The sequence below is a fragment of the Pongo pygmaeus genome, chromosome 20 (genome assembly GCF_028885625.2).
Source record: "Pongo pygmaeus isolate AG05252 chromosome 20, NHGRI_mPonPyg2-v2.0_pri, whole genome shotgun sequence".
NCBI classification, from domain to species: Eukaryota; Metazoa; Chordata; class Mammalia; order Primates; family Hominidae; genus Pongo; species Pongo pygmaeus.
Window position 1 is genome coordinate 51,136,267 of NC_072393.2, and position 15,963 is coordinate 51,152,229.

At 56.5% G+C, this 15,963-nt stretch overlaps 2 protein-coding genes across 8 annotated transcripts in view; both read right to left on the reverse strand.

The window, feature by feature from the left end:
• The window catches only part of NKPD1 (NTPase KAP family P-loop domain containing 1), a 12,588-nt gene extending 12,192 nt beyond the window's left edge, over positions 1–396 (reverse strand). The window contains exon 1 of one of the 2 annotated variants that reach the window (XM_054463656.2): positions 378–396. The gene's annotated coding sequence lies outside the window, so the exon portion shown is untranslated. The remainder of the gene's footprint in view (positions 1–377) is intronic. The other variant, XM_063658122.1, reaches the window with a different exon arrangement.
• Positions 87–15,878, reverse strand: TRAPPC6A (trafficking protein particle complex subunit 6A). 6 transcript variants are annotated; one of them, XM_054463665.2, is made up of 6 exons: positions 15,601–15,878; positions 2,277–2,344; positions 2,007–2,124; positions 1,319–1,402; positions 1,070–1,163; positions 87–377 (listed from the first exon to the last, which is right to left on the reverse strand). In XM_054463665.2, the coding sequence occupies exons 1-6, from the start codon at positions 15,676–15,678 to the stop codon at positions 346–348; spliced, it is 474 nt and encodes a 157-aa protein (XP_054319640.1). In that variant the 5' UTR covers positions 15,679–15,878; the 3' UTR covers positions 87–345. The 6 variants fall into 6 exon arrangements, with proteins under 6 accessions (XP_054319640.1, XP_063514202.1, XP_063514203.1 ...); XM_063658132.1 differs by having other exon boundaries at positions 1,319–1,439; positions 15,559–15,740; XM_063658133.1 differs by having other exon boundaries at positions 1,319–1,439; positions 15,601–15,738.
• Between the last annotated feature and the right edge of the window lie 85 nt (positions 15,879–15,963).

The following is a 15,963-nucleotide window of genomic DNA, read 5'->3' on the forward strand; positions in this document are numbered from 1 at the left end:
GGAATGGGAGCCAGAAAGGGTGCCCACTCCCCTTCAGGACCTGTGACAGTCGCTCCACAGATCCTCCCCCGCTGCTCTGAGTCAGATTCCACACACACAGCCTTTATTGAGCAGCTGCTGGGCAGTAACGCTGCCAAGGCGGGAATCCCACCACAGTCCTGACCGCAGCTGGGACCCCTTTGCCTCCTGTGACACCCCCACCTCAATTTGATACCCACTTCCTGAGTAAATGTGACCCCTAGGGCCTGGGATCCCCAAGACCACCCCGAAATGCAGCGGTCCCACCATCTCCTGAGGCCGGTGAGGCCAGGGGCAGCAGTGCGGCTCGGCGGGTGCAGGGCGGGCTTAGGATTTCGGAATCACCACCTGGAACTTACCTGGAAGAGAAGGCCTGGCTTAGGCTTGAGGATGGGACGGGGGAGGCAGAGGGCACCTGGACGGCTCTTAGGTGCTCACCCCCGTCCTGCACTGACACCCCAGTGGCTAGGTTGGGCTGTTTCCTCCCGCCCACGGGGCCGCATCCCTGGGCTGTGTGAGTAACCAGGAGCATGAGGGCCATGGATGCGGCCCCAGGGAGGCGCCCGGCACGGGCTTCTGTGGTATGCATTGCTCAGTCCTACCCCACGGGGGCCCCAGGGCCCCCCATGAGTGAGCCTGGGGAACCGGCAGAGCGAAAATAACTGAAGGTGGGGGAGGTGGTGGGGCAGGCTATCCCCAGGCAGGAATGGGGCTCCAGCTTGTCTGACAGAGGACACCCAGTCAGGCAGGCTGCAAGTTCCCTGGAGCCTGCCGTCCCCCCCATCGAAGGATCAGCGAGGATAACTTCTATTACGTCCACCTGGGCTCCCGTGCCGGGAAAAAATGTTCAAAACCGCCAGACAGTTCTCTCTGCAGGGCTGGCGACATCATGGCGCCAGGGGCACAGATGGGCCTGCACCGGCTGTGTGGCTGAGCAGGTGACTTAAACCTGGGCCTGCCTCCCAGGCACCCACACAGGAGTGGGGCTGGAACTCTGAAGCCCCCAGCAACTCAAGGGATGAGAAGAATCCCCCCACCCCCCATGACTCACAGACGGGGAGGGCTGCCACGGAGGCGGTGACCACACTCTCGATGCCCAGGGTACAGAGGGCGCCGCGCAGGAGGCCGCAGGTGAAGGCCAGGAACTGGGGAGGGAACACAGACCAGCATGGGAAGAGAGGGGAGGCCGGCACCCGAGGTCTGGGGCACCCCTTAGGCCTGGGGAAAGGCCTGATGTGGGATGGGGGCTGGGTAAATAGGAGGAAGGGAGGTGTGGACAAGGCCCCAGCTCCCCCCATACCTTGGGCGCTTCCTCCAGATACTGCAGGCCAGAGGCCATCGGGAGGAGGAGGGGGAAGCTGTTGTCTTGCAGGACGTAGGTCCCCTGGGGGAGAGGAGAGGCTGGTGGGTGGGGACAGGGCCTGTACATTTGAAGCGCAGGGAGGGTAAGCAGGGACCCAGGTCTTAGATTGGGCTGAGGTTGGGAAGGCCCCCTTCCTGAGAACCACTGGAGTCACAGCCTTGGCCTCCAGTGCTGTGGTAGGGCCCAGGGCTTCCAAACTTGGAGTGGGTGCTCGTGCCCTGGAGAGTGTGGGTCCTGCCCTCGCCTCCCAGGGTTGTGCAGAAAAGCTGGGGACCGGGCCCAGGAAGCTGCAGAAGGGCAGGTACAGCCTGGGTGTCACTGGGGGACTAGACCAGCTTGGGACAAGCAGCATCGCACTAGGGGGAGGGCAGGCAGCCACCAGGGGCTTTCTGCCCATGCATGGCTCACTCCTGGTAGGCTGGAGAAGTTCCAGAAACACCCCCTATGCCCCAGCGCAGCCTCCTGGCTTCCTTTAGAGGATCAGACAGAGCAAGAGCTGTGGCCGCCTGTGGAAAAGCTCTGGGCGGGTCCCGGCAGCCGCTGCTCTGGCGCCGGGGCTTCCTCTCTCACTCTCTTGGTCTTGCCCTCAGGAGGGAGCTGGACAGGCAGGTCGGGGTGCTCCCACCTGGTGATTGGTGCGCAGGCTGTCCATCTGCTTCTGGAACACGGCCACCCACAGGTCTTTGCACAAGAACTTCAGGACATCGAGCTCCTCCCTGAAGGCCAGCATCTCTCGGGGCAGCCTGGTGGGGCAGTGCCAAGCTGAGGCCGTGGGGCCAGGCCAGGAAGAGGAAGACAGGCCCGACTCCCGCATGGAGCGATGCAACCCTCCCCGCCCGGGGCCTGCCCAGCCCTGCCAGCCAGACTGGGGGAGAGCAGGAGGGGCCGTGCTCACCTCTCGCCTAGAGCCTGGCCCACACGGAACCCCATACCCTCCAGGACCGACAGGCTCATCTTCTGTCCCTAGAAGGCCAGGGGAGAGATGCTCAGGGGCTCTTAGCCACCTCGAATCCAGGGTCACCCAGCGGGGGACCTGCCAGGGGACCCGAAGACCAACTTGCTGGTGCTCGTCAGTTCAGGGATAAGCAGGGAGGGGCTCTGGCACAGCCTGGCCAGGGCAGGGGCAGGCCTCTAGGGTGCTGGGGCTCCCTCACCCACCTCTGCAGACCTCGCAGGCTCTCTGGATCCCCAGATCATCAGCCCCCAAGAACCAGCTCCCCCTTCCCTCAGGAACAATGGGGGTCTTCCCCAGGCTCCCTTCCTCCTGCATGACTTTGCCTGATAACACCCGTCACAGGCTGCACGTGCTTTCAGCGCGAACCCTCACAATGCCCTGGGAAGTGGGCGCTGCGACTCCACCAAGAGGCTCCAGGTGACCTGCCCAAGGGCTGGAGGCTGGGCCACAGGAAAGGGGGCTGTGGAAGTCAACCATGATCATCATGCCTTATAATATTGGCCAAGATCCCTGGGGAACACGTGGAAGCTCGGGACAGGCAGATCTTCATTTGGGTGCTCGCAAAGGACAGTGGCAGCCATGTAGTGTCTGGAGGGTAGGCCAGGGTCCATACAGGAGGGGACTGTGCTGGCAGAGGCAGGCCCCAGGCAGGAGGGCTGCACTCAGTGTCTGTCCACGTGCCTGTGTGTGTGGATGGCATGGCTGGAGGAAAGGAGATGCTCATGGATTTTTTTTTTTTTTTAAGAGATGGAGTCTCGCTTCATTGCCCAGGCTGGAATGCAGTGGCCCGATCTCTGACTCACTGCAACCTCCGCCTCCCGGATTCTAGCAATTCTCCTGCCTCAGCCTCCAGAGTAGCTGGGACTACAGGGATACGCCACCACACCCACTATTTTTTTGTATTTCATTAGAGACAGGGTTTCACTGTGTTGCCCAGGCTGGTCTCGAACTCCTGAGCTCAGGCAATCTGTCCGCCTCGGCCTCCCAAAGTGCTGGGATTACAGGCGTGAGCCACCGCGCCTGGCGAGTTTTCTTTTTTGGAGACAGAGTCTCACTCTGTTGCCCAGGCTAGAGTGCGGTGGTGCGATGTTGGCTCACTGCAACCTCCGCCTCCCGGGTTCAAACAATTCTCCTGCCTCAGCCTCCCGAGTAGCTGGGATTACAGGTGTGTGTGCCACCACACCCGGCTAATTTTTGTATTTTTGGGAGAGATGGGGTTTCATCATGTTGGCCAGGCTGGTCTCAAACTCCTAGCCTGAAGTGATCTGCCCACCTTGGCCTCCCAAAGTGCTGGGATTACAGCGAAAGCCACTGCACCTGGCCACGGATCTTTTTTTTTTTTTTTTTACTCGGGTGTTTTGCTGCAAGCAGAAGAAGGGAGGAGGCCCAGACTGGGGGGCACCAGAAATTCCAGGACGGCTTGGGCGTTAGGCGCCAGGTTTTTCAGAGAAAGCCTGGCAGAACAGAAGTGGGGGAACAGAGGTGGCAGGTGTGGAGCCCTGAGCTGAAGGAAGCTCACCCTCCCGCTGGCTGCTCTCAGGAGGCTGCAGTCACCGGGCCTGAGCCCTGTAGCCCTCCCTCTCCTGCCCTTGACCCCTGCCTTCCCTTGGGAATGGCAGCTACCGCCTCCTCCCTCCCTCCAGGGCTGCATCAATGCAGCCATCCGAATGGGGATGCAAATTATCTGCTTGGCTCCAGCCCTGGAGAGGGTCTCCCAGCCTGGAGAGGGTGTCCGAGGAAGGCTTCTTGCAGCCTGCGGGCCCAGCTGCCTCCATCCCTCCCTCACCCTCTCCTCTGCCCACTCAGGACATTCGCTTTCCTTGGTCGGGAAGGCTCAGACTTCTGGGCCTTTGTACTGACTTCCTTCCCTCCCTCCCTCCCAGCTTGTGTCCCCAGCCATGCCCACTGCGCACTGTCACTGGATGAGGACACAGCTCTGTGAAGGTGGGGACCCAGGCTGACCAATTCACATCCGGCCTTCAGCAGCCAACACAGGGCTTGGCATGTGGGTCGTGCTTAATAGACTGGCTGATGAGACAACGTGCATCAACAAAGGACACCGTAAGTCCTCACCTAATGCTGTCAACAGGCTCTTGGAAACTACGGCTTTAAGCAAAATGACACATGATGAAACCAATTTCACGCAGGTTAATTAACATAAACAAGAGTGAAGTTCCAATGCCATATTTCTGGTACAAACACATCACCAAACTTCTAAATAAGGATGAAAACACTTGAAATATTAAACACTGAAATAAATGTGAGCTATACATACGTTTAAGAAAGATTAGACCGGGCGCAGTGGCTCAATCCTGTAATCCCAGCACTTTGGGAGGTCAGAGTTTCGCTCTTGTTGCCCAGGCTGGAGTGCAGTGGCGCGATCTCAGCTCACCGCAACCTCTGCCTCCCAGGTTCAAGCGAATCTCCTGCCTCAGCCTCTTGAGTAGCTGGGATTACAGGCATGAGCCACCACGCCCGGCTAATTTTGTATTTTTAGTAGAGACCGGGTTTCTTCTCTTTTGGTCAGGCTGGTCTCGAACTCCCAACCTCAGGTGATCTACCCGCCTCGGCCTCCCAAAGTGCTGGGATTACAGGCGTGGGCCACCGCGCCCAGCTGAGCCCAGGAGCTCGAGTCCAGCCTGGGCGACATGGCAAAACCCCTTCTCTACAAAAAATACAAAAGTTAGCCGGGTGTGGTGGCATGCACCCGTGTCCCAGCTACTTGGGAAGCTGAGGCAGGAGGATCATCTGAGCCCAGGAGGTCGCGACTGCAGTGAGCCATGATCATGCCACTGTACTGCAGCCCAGGCAACACAGCAAGACCCTGTCTTTTTTTTTTTTTTTTGAGACGGAGTCTCGCCCTGTTGCCCAGGCTGGAGTGCAGTGGCGCGATCTCGGCTCACTGCAAGCTCTGCCTCCTGGGTTCACGCCATTCTCCTGCCTCAGCCTCCTAAGTAGCTGGCACTACAGGTGCCCGCCACCACACCCGGCTAATTTTTTTGTATTTTTAGTAGAGATGGGGTTTCACCATGTTAGCCAGGATGGTCTTGATCTCCTGACCTCGTGATTGTTAACCAGGATGGTCTTGATCTCCTGACCTCGTGATTCGCCCACCTCGGCCTCCCAAAGTGCTGGGATTATAGGCGTGAGCCACCGCGCCCAGCCCTGACCCTGTCTTAAAAAATAAATAGAAAACAAAAAACCAGTAAGACATTTACTCGCTTCCTCCAGCTCAGGGTCCTGGGTGGCCAGAGCCCATCCTGGCAGGGCCAAAAGCAGGAATGGACACTGGACAGGACGCCATCCCATCACAGGGTGCACACGGGCCCACACTCACTCACACTGGACCCACGGAGACCCGGGAGCTCACCCAGCAGACACATCCCAAGGATGCACAAGGAAAGGAGAGCCCAGAGGAACCTGCACCAGCACAGGGAGAACCCGCAACCACCACCCAGACTGTGGTCCCGGGAATCAATATTTTTTCCTCATCAATGTCACAACAAAATGTTATTCCAGGACCGGCATACTGTGTAGCAGGCGTTTTCTACAGCCCTCTTGTTTTACCTTTCCAGCCTCACAGGAGGCTGTAATTCTAGGTGGAAACTGGGGCTCTGAGGTTAAGAAGAACCCATCCAAGGCACCCTCAGCACAGGGCTGTCTTTCACACCCCAGCAGGTCCAGATAGGAGGGTGGGTGGGGTGACAGCCATGGCTGTTGAGGGCCTCATGGAGGTGGGGAGCGCTGGGAATGGCGGGGGGGCCTGAGCTGAGGTTGCCCATATCTGAAGCCAAGGTGGCCCTTCCTCTGCCTGGCCCCTTGCCAGGCCTTGCCCTCGTGGGTGACAACAACACAGCTTCGTGTTGCACTGTCTCCCTCTGGTGTCACCATCTGCTTTCCTCTGGTGTCCTCAGGCACAGCAGGGCCAGCCACACAGCAGAGGCTCAGGGAAGGGGCCGATGACTGCAGGAGACAGGCAGGTGTGTGTGAGAGACAGAGTGGGAAGAGACCCCTGCCCATGGGTCCTTCATGGCAGCACTACCAGCGGCGCAGGTGCAGAGCCACCGCCCGGGTCCAGATCCGCCCCAGCACTTACCAGGTGTGGGACCTGGGCCAATGGCTGAATGTCTGTGCCTCAGTTTCCTCATGTAAAAAAGAGGGTCATTTTCTTTGTTTTTGAGATAGGGTCTCATTCTGTCGCCCAGGCTAGAGTGCAATGGCACGATCTCAGCTCACTGCAGCCTCTACCTCCTGGGTTCAGGTGATCCTCCTACCTCCGCCTCCCAAGTAGCTGGGACTACAGGTGTGAGCCACTGCGTCCAGCCCAAAGGAGGGGAATATTAATGGCAGCTACCTCCAGGATCCTCACAAGGAGTAAGGGTTGGTAAAGGCAACCTGAGTGTACTTCAAGGCAGTTCTGGGAGCCTTACTTACTGTCATTCACAGCCTCCACGTCTGTCAAACAAGGAGACAGCCCCGGTCAATGAGGGATGAAGCCTTTGGCTGGAGGAAAACCCCAAGAAGAAAGGGGGTCTGTTCTGTGGGCTCCTGTAGCCAGCACCTAGAACAGCCCGGGCGAGAGCTCGCTGCCTGGTGGCTGCGGCTCCCGTGTCACCTCCTCCTACAGCAAAGCTCCTGGAGGCAGGGCCCAGGCTGCACTCTGATGGAACACATCTGTGTCCCTGCTCGTTAAGGGTTCCTTTATGTCCCTCCCTCGTTCATGCCACAAACATTTCCTAGTGTCCTCCAGGAGCTCACCTACCATGCCTGGTGGGGTTGACAGGTGCCCAGATGATGCCAACTGACAATCTGGGAAGGGCTGGGAGACTGAGTGCAAGGGGCCCGGGCAGTGCAGTGCAGAGCCTGCCCTCCAGGAGGGGGCCGGAAGTGGCAGGTATTCCAAGCAAAGGGCATGTGCCAAGGCAGGGGTGAGAGGCGGGGAAGGGAAGGGGCCCTCAGAGTGGGGCTGCAGAGGGGATATTTTCCCCTACAGGCAAGTGCAGCCAACCAGAGGGTCAACACAGGCCACGCTGCCTCAATGCCAGCCACAGTGGGCCACAGACTCAGTCCCTGCTCTGCTGGAGCTGGCGTTTCACCCGGGGAATGGGCAAAGGTGCAATGGCCGGCTTCACTATGCTCACAGCAACTGCCAAGAGGGAGGCAGGTGTGCTGCGAGGGTGCACTCCCACCCCTAGGAAGCACCCCGCCTGCGCTGAGCCTGAGGGAAGAGGAGGAGTTCAACAGCAGGAGTGGGCTGTGAAGGCACACCAGGCCCAGGTCACAGCCAGGACGGCAGCCCCGGGAGGGGTGAGTCAGGGTAGAGAGTCAGCAGGGTCCTTCAGCCAGGCCAGGAGCGTGTAGTTTGAAAGGGTTCCAGCAAGTTCAGCTTTTCCCTTCATGAACTTCACACTGCCTAGGTTTGAATCTCAGCCCTGCCACTCACTGGCTCTGTGACCTTGGGCAGATTATCCAACCATCCCATGCCTCAGTTTCCCCACATGTGCCACGGGGCTAATGGCAGCACCTGCTCACAGTGGTGGTGTGACTGGCAGGTGGCGACAGCTGGATACACGGCTGTGTGACTGCTGGCCCCACTGTACCCAGCCCTGGACAGGGGCCATTCAGATCCCTGCCGAACTGAAAAGGGCTGTGGGGAATCACGGCAAAAGGGAGGGGCCGAGGAGGAGCAGGAGACAGGGAAGAAAGGGCGGAGGAGGAAGGGAGAAGCCTCCACCCACCTCATCACAGCGAGATTTGGTGGTGTCCATGCCCACGTCACTGCAAAAGCTCTTCAGAGGTTAGGGGTTTATCTTTCTTAAAAACAAAAGGGGCTGGGCGCGGGGGCTCTTGCCTGTAATCTCAGCACTTTGGGAAGCCAAGGCGGGAGGATCACTTGAGGTTAGGAGTTTGAGACCAGCCTGGCCAACACAGCAAAACCCCGTCTCTACTGAAAATACAAACATTAGCCGGGCGTGGTGACGCACACCTGTAATCCCAGCTATTCAGGAGGCTGGGCCACCAGGATCGCTTGAACCCAGGAGGCAGAGGTTTCAGCGAGCTGAGATCACACCACCGCATTCCAGCCTGGGCGACAGAACGAGACTCAGTCTCAAAACAAAACAAAACAGAAGGGCTGGCCAGACAGAGACTCTCCCATTCATATGAATCTGCCAGAGCCCAGCCCAAAGCCGGTGCATTTCTGGGGCTCCCCACGCCTGCCTCTGCTGAGTTTACACACAGACCGGATGAAAGGAAAGGCGGAAGGGAAGTCTTATCAGTGTCGGTGCTAATGACATCCACCACACAGGAAGGATCAATCAGACACAAAGCAGAGTTCCTGGAAATGAACAAATATGGTGGCCAAAATCAACACTTTTTAACAAGGGAACTGAATAACAGAGAAACCTGTAATACAGATAACACCTCCCAGAAGAAAAACAGAAGGGAGGAAAAAAATGAGAGAAAAGCTACAAGATGCTTGGAAGAGATGCAGGAAGTCTAATATTCCCTGCGGTGCCACAGGACATACAGGGAACGATGCAGGAGAAATCATCAGAGATCACAGGAGAAAAATGTCCTGAGCTAAAGGAAGATCCACACGTCCAGACTGAAGCCAAGAGGTGAGCTCCAAGGAGGATGAATGGAAAACGCAAACCGAAGCCCCTTCAGACACTTGGGAACGTGGAAGAGAACATTCTGCCCTGAAGCGAGAGGGAGGCGGGTGTGGGCCATGTGCTCCACCCCTTCCTGTCTCTTGTGTCTGCCCTACCCCTCGATTGTTTTCTAGGCACCTGCTAGCTCCTGGGCAGAGGCTGACCCTGTTCAACGCCCACCTGCTGAGCCACTCTGTGCCAGGCCCAGGGGTGTGGTGGAGAACCCAGGGAAGGAGCAGCCCTGGTTAAGAAAAGCACAGAGAGAAGTGCTGGCACACGGACGGGTGAGTGAGGGGTGGGTGCAAGAAGCCTGCAGGACTCCCCCACTGTCGCTCTCAACTCTCCTCTCTCGTCCAGCAAGGCGTCCTGAGCAAGTCCAGATCCTGCCTCTGCCCACTCAGAACTCCCCATCCTGTCCCCTGGCCCAGCCCGGAGGGTTTAGCCTGCCACAGCCTCTGCCCTAAGCTCCTGCAACAGCGGGGCCCTTCCCAGGCCAATCTCCATCCAGTCCATTCCTGTGGCCAGGGAGGCATTTCTAGAATGTAAATCTGAGCCAGGCGCACCTCAGTTTAAACCCAGCTGTGGCTCCCACTGCCTTCGGGATGGAGCCCCAGTTCTCAGGAGGGCCTCGCTGGAGCTCCCAGCCTCAGATGCTCAGCACAGCGTTCCGGGCAGGGACCTATCTGACAGCTGCTCCGCCCGCCCCACGCCCTCCTCAGATAAGGGGCTGCCCAAGTGCACTCTCAGGGTGTGGTGGATGGAGGCTTGGCCCAGCAGGACTGTTCTTGGGGCGCCTCGGGCCTGGTCTCAGACAGTGGGTGACAGCGCCTTAGCTCTTTACTACATGCACTCAGGGGAATCCTCTTTGCCCAAAGGCTTCCCTTGTCTTCAAAGCCTCTGAGGTAGAAAAGCCACGGCCGCCTCCTCCAAGGGCTTCTCCTGCTTAGAGAACAAAGGCCTTCCTGGCCCCTCTGGCCGGTCCTCCAGTTCACAACCTGTGACAGCCCAGGAGAACGGCCACAAATAACCACCGTACCAGGCAGGATAGGAGGTCACAAAAGCCCTACACGCTGGCTGTGGCTCCTGGGCACCTGTGCTGTGGGGACAGAGATGAAGGAGCCACCATCCCTGTCCTCAAGGAGCTCTGGAGCTGGTGGGAAGGGCGGCCTGCGCTACCCAGAAGCCCTGGGGCCAGAAGCCTGAGTTGTAATTTTGCCTTTGAGTCTTGCTGAACCGCCTCAGGAAATCCCTTCCTCTCCCAAGCACAGGGTCTCTCCTCTGTGAATCGGGAGGGCTGTCCTGAGGACTAAATGCAGTCAACACTGTGCAAGTACTGCACAGACGTCCTCAGGAAACGGGAGGCCTGTCTGGTTCACAGGAACCCTTTTGGGCCAAAGAGAAGGAATGGAGAGAGGAGGTGGGGCCAATCAAGAGAAAGGACTGAGGAAATGAAGCCGTTTCTCATGACAGGTCCCCTGAAAAACAGGGCTCCACAGGAGGAAGGAGTGCGGGGAAACGATGCAGTTCTCGCCCCCGGCTGCACCGAGAGCCACCTGGGAGCTTTCTGAGGCCTGACACTCAGGCCTCACCCCAGCTGGGTTCGTCGGAGTCTCTAGTGTGGGACTCCAGCATCGGAATGTAGTGGCAGCTGGGTAGGGAAGCCCTGCCCAAGGTCCCAGGCACATTCGTGTGCTCTGAAAGGCTGGTGGTGAGCAGAGCTGAGTAAGCCAGTTTCCCACACTCGCTTGACCACAGAAACCCATTAAAATCCCTCCCAGGGAAAATGCTGAGAAATGCAAGTGAGAGTTTACAGCACAGGCTTTGGAAGTGGGAGGCCTGGTCGCGCTCCTGACTCTGCCACTTGAGAGCAAGGAACTCCATCCATCAAAGCCTCTGCCGCCTCATCTGTAAATCGGGGAGGACCATGCCAACCTCTCTGGGTCGTCAGAAGATCAAATGAAATCAAGAGTGAGAAGCCATGAGTGCACACAGGAAGCACTCATATGAGAGGAGGGAGGGAAGAGCTAGCACTGCTCATAAGCCAAATGAATCCCAGTCCCCACCCATCCCCACCTGCCACGGCACAGGCTCTGCATTCACCTCCTCAACACGTCCACGCTGAGGACCCACTACGAGCCAGGACATACAGTGGTCATCAATACACACCCAGGCCCATCCCACACAAAGTACACTCCAGCCGGGGGAGATGCATGTGAATCAAAGGATCATACAGATACACAATTCAGATGCATCCTGGCAGGGCATGGTGGCTCACACCTGTAATCCTAAGTGTGAGTTTTTGGGAGGCTGAGGCCAGAGGATCGCTTGAACCCAGGAGTTCAAGGTCAGCCTGGGCAACACTGTGAAAACCTATCTCTACAAAAAATTAAAAAATTAGCAGGGCATGATGGTGTGCCCCTGTACTCCTAGCTACTCAGGAGGCTGAGGTGGGAGGATCACTTGAGCCCAGGAATGTGAGGCTACAGTGAACTATGATCATGCTACTGCACTCCAGCTTGGGTGACAGAGCAAGACTCTCTCTAAAAAAAAAAAAAATCAGCCGGGCGCGGTGGCTCACGCCTGTAATCCCAGCACTTTGGGAGGCCAAGGCGGGCAGATCACGAGGTCAGGAGATTGAGACTATCCTGCCTAACACAGTGAAACCCCGTCTCTACTAAAAATACAAAAAAAAAAAAAAAAAAAAAATTGCCAGGCACGGTGGCTCACACCTGTAATCCCAGCACTTTGGGAGGCCAAGGCAGGCAGATCACAAGGTCAGGAGATCGAGACCATCATGGCTAACACAGTGAAACTCTGTCTCTACTAAAAATACAAAAAATTAGCCGGGCGTGGTGGCAGTCACCTGTAGTCCCAGCTACTCGGGAGGCTGAGGCAGAAGAATGGCGTGAACCCAGGAGGCGGAGCTTGTAGTGAGCCGAGATCGCGCCACTGCACTCCAGCCTGGGGGACAGAGCGAGACTCCGTCTCAAAAAAAAAAAAAAATTAGCCGGGTGTGGTGTCGGACGCCCGTGGTCCCAGCTACTTGAGAGGCTGAGGCAGGAGAATGGCATGAACCCGGGAGGCGGAGCTTGCAGTGAGCCGAGATTGCACCACTGCACTCCAGCCTGGGCGACTGAGTGAGACTCCGTCTCAAAAAAAAAAAAAAAATCAAATACATCCTTATTGAGTATGATGAAGCCTACCAAGAAAAAAGTGGGAGAGGGAGACCAGGAGAATGTATAAAGGAGATCCAAATTTGACTGGGGGCTCAGGGAAGGCATCCCTGAGGAAGGGATTGCTGCGCTAAGATCTGAAGGATTAATAGTTGTTAGCATGGTGAAGATGTGACAGGTGGAATGGGCTGGCAGAAGGGAGCAGGCTCATTTCACAGGAGGGCGGAAAGCACTGGACCAGGGCAGAGGAGGGGCCACGGGAGAAAGGTATTTAGACCGACTGGGCAGAGCCTGGGGGAGGGCTGCAGGTGAGGGAGACAAGGCAGGTGTCGGGACTCCAGGGTTTCTCGTTTGAAAGCCAGGAAGGATATGGAGTGTTGGGACATTATTACCCACCCCCAGGCTGATGCATACTTCCTGGGCCATGCTGTATCTTCTTCATAGCAGTTACACAATGTACCAGATACTTTACTCATTTACTTGTCTGTCTCCTCCAATGATGACAAAGCTCCAAGAGGGCAAAAATTTTTGATGGTTCACTGAGTAATCCCCATTTTTTTTTAGAGAAAGGGTCTCACTCTGTCACCCAGGCTGGAGTGCAGTGGCATGATCATAGCTCACTGCAGCCTTGAACTCCTGGGCCCAGGCGATCCTCCCACCTCAGCCTCCTGAGTTGCTGGTAGTATAGGCACGTGTCATCACGCCCAGCTAATTTTAAAAATTTCTTGGCCAGGCGCAGTGGCTCACGCCTGTAATCCCAGCACTTTGGGAGCCCGAGGAGGGCAGATCATGAGGTCAGATCAAAACCATCCTGGCTAACATGGTGAAACCCCATCTCTACTAAAAATACAAAAAAAAAAAAAAAAAAAAAATTAGCTGGGTGTGGTGGCAGGCACCTGTAGTCCCAACTAGTCGGGAGGCTGCAGCGGGAGAATGGCGTGAACCCAGGAGGCGGAGCTTGCAGTGAGCCAAGATTGCGCCACTGCACTCCAGCCTAGGCGACAGAGCAAGACTCTGTCTCAAAAATAAATAAATAAATAAAAATAAAAATAAAAATTTCTGTTAGAGGTGGGGTCTTGCTATGTTGCCCAGGCTAGTCTTGAACGCTGGGCCTCAAGTGATCCTCCCACCTCTGCTTCCTGAGTACCTGGGATTACAGGTGCAAGTCGCCACACCTGGCTAAATGCACTTTTGATTTATGATGTTTTCAACTTATGACAGGTTTATATCTGTATATCGAGATGGTAACAAGCAACATCCTCCCTGGGGCTTCTAACCCTGGAAGGAAACCAGAGCCAATAAAAATGTCTTACATGGCCAGGAGCGGTGGCTCACGCCTGTAATCCCAGCACTATGGGAGGCCGAGGAGGGTGGATCACAAGGTCAGGAGTTCAAGACCAGCCTGGCCAAGATGGTGAAACCCCATCTACTAAAAATAAAAAAAAAAATTGGCCGGGCGCAGTGGCTCACGCCTGTAATCCTAGCAATTTGGGAGGCCGAGATGGGCAGATCACGAGGTCAGGAGATGGAGACCATCCTGGCTAACACAGTGAAAACCCGTCTCTACTAAAAAAAAAAAAAAAAAAAACAAAAAATTAGCCAGGCGTGGTGGCGGATGCCTGTAGTCCCAGCTACTCAGGAGGCTGAGACAGCAGAATGGCGTGAACAGGGAGGCAGATCTTGCAGTGAGCCGAGATTGCATCACTGCACTCCAGCCTGGGCAACAGAGGAAGACTCTGTCTCAAAAAAAGAAAAAAAAAATAGCTGGGCATGAGCCTTCGAGGCGGAGGTTGCAGGGAGCCAACACTGCGACACTGCACTCCAGCCTGGGTGACAGAGTGAGACCCCCATCTCAAAAACAAAACAAGGATGGACGCAGTGGCTCATGCCTGTAATCCCAGCCCTTTGGGAGGCCAAGGCAGGCAGATCACCTGAGGTCAGGATTTCGAGACCAGCCTGACCAACATGGAGAAATCTCATCTCTACTAAACATACAAAATTGGCCGGGCGTGGTGGCACATGCCTGTAATCCCAGCTACTCCAGAGGCTGAGGCAGGAGAATCGCTTCAACCCAGGAGGCGGAGGCTGCGGTGAGCCGAGATTGTGCCATCGCACTCTAGCCTGGGCAACAAGAGCAAAACTCCATCTCAAAAACGAAAACAAAAACAAAAACAAAAAAAGGCCAGGTGCCCTAGCTCACGCCTATAATCCCAGCATTTTGGGAGGCCAAGGCACGCGGATCACCTGGGGTCGGGTGTTCCGAGACCAGCCTGGCCAACATAGCAAAACCCCATTTCTACTAAAAATACAAAAATTAGCCAGTCTTGGTGGCGCCAGCAGCGCTTGTGGTCCCAGCTACTTGGGAGGCTGAGAAGTGGGATGATCGCTTGAGCCCAGGAGGTCGAGGCAGCAGTGAGCCATGACTGCATCACTGCACTCCAGCCAGCCTGGGCGACCGAGCAGGACCCTGTCATACACGCGCACACGCGCACACACACACACACACACACAGAGTCCCGGGCCAGTCACGGTAGTTCACGCCTGTAATCCTAGCACTTTTGGAAGGCCCAGGCGGGAGAATCACTTGAGCCTAGGGGTTCAAGACCAGCCTGGGCAACATGGCAAAACCCCATCATCTCTTTTTTTTTTTTTTTTCCTGAGACAAGTCTTGCTCTGTCGCCTAGGCTGGAGTGCAATGGCACAATCTTGGCTCACTGCAACCTCCGCCTCCCGGGTTCAAGCCATTCTCCTGTCTCAGCCTCCCGAGTAGCTGGGATTACAGGTACCCGCCATCATGCTCGGCTAATTTTTGTAGACACGGGGTTTCACCATGTTGGCCAGGCTGGTCTTGAACTCCTGACCTCAGGTGATCCGACGGCCTCGGCCTCCCAAAGTGCTGGGAGCTACAGCGCCCAGCCGGCATATTTCAGTTTATTTTTATTTGACTCCCCTAGTGAAATGTAAGCTTCACGAGGACAGGGATTCTGTCTTAGAACGGTGCCTGGAATACAACAGACGCTCAATAAGTGGGTGTCGAATGAATAAATGTCCCACGCTGAGGCTTAGGTACGTTATGATGCTCATTTTACAAAAGAGAAAACTAGGACACACAAAGATTAAGTCATTGGGTCGCACACCTAGTGAGTGGCGGAGGCGAGTCCTCAGCACACGCCCAATAACAGCATTATTATGATTACCAGCCGCTTACTCAGACCTTGACCTAAGTGCTTTACCCTGAATCATCGCGCTCAATTTAGCAATAACCCCGAGCCCGCACCGTCGCGAACGCACTTTCCAAAGGAGGAAGCCAGCGCCAGACGTTGCCCTGCAAGGCCGGGGCTGGGCCGGGTTCGAACCCGACGCCTGACGCGCCCTCCGCTCTCCCCGAGGCGTTACCTTGGTGGCCCCCGCTTCCTCCCCACGGAGCCCGGCGCTCACCCCCGGGCCGGGGTCGTGAGCCCACAGCTCAGCCACCATCTCCGTGTGAAGAAACTCAAACAACACAGTATCCGCCATGCGCCCTCCTCGCGCGCCTACAGATGAGCCCAGCGCTTCCCGCTCTCATTGGCCAGGCTTGGTAAGCCACGCCTCTTGCGTCACGGCGCGAGCCCTCCTACTCCCGCTTCCATTGGTGTTTTAGGCTAGCCCCGCCTCCCCGCCTCGGACTCATGTGGTGTGCGCGTGAGCCTGGGACACTAGGGGACGGGCGTACGCCTTCTCTGGCCACACATGACAACATCTTCTGCACTTACTGCCGTCCCTTCCCTATTTCCGGGTTCTCGAGCATTCCTATTGGCCAAA

Coding starts and splice junctions, on each gene's coding strand:
- TRAPPC6A (XM_063658132.1), bottom strand. CDS start 15,678: ATGGCGGATACTGTGTTGTTTGAGTTTCTTCACACGGAGATGGTGGCT. Junction 2,345..15,558: donor AGGAAGCGGGGGCCACCAAG/GTAACGCCTCGG, acceptor CTGGCCTTCTAG/GGACAGAAGATGAGCCTGTC. Junction 1,164..1,318: donor ATCTGGAGGAAGCGCCCAAG/GTATGGGGGGAG, acceptor TTCCCTCCCCAG/TTCCTGGCCTTCACCTGCGG.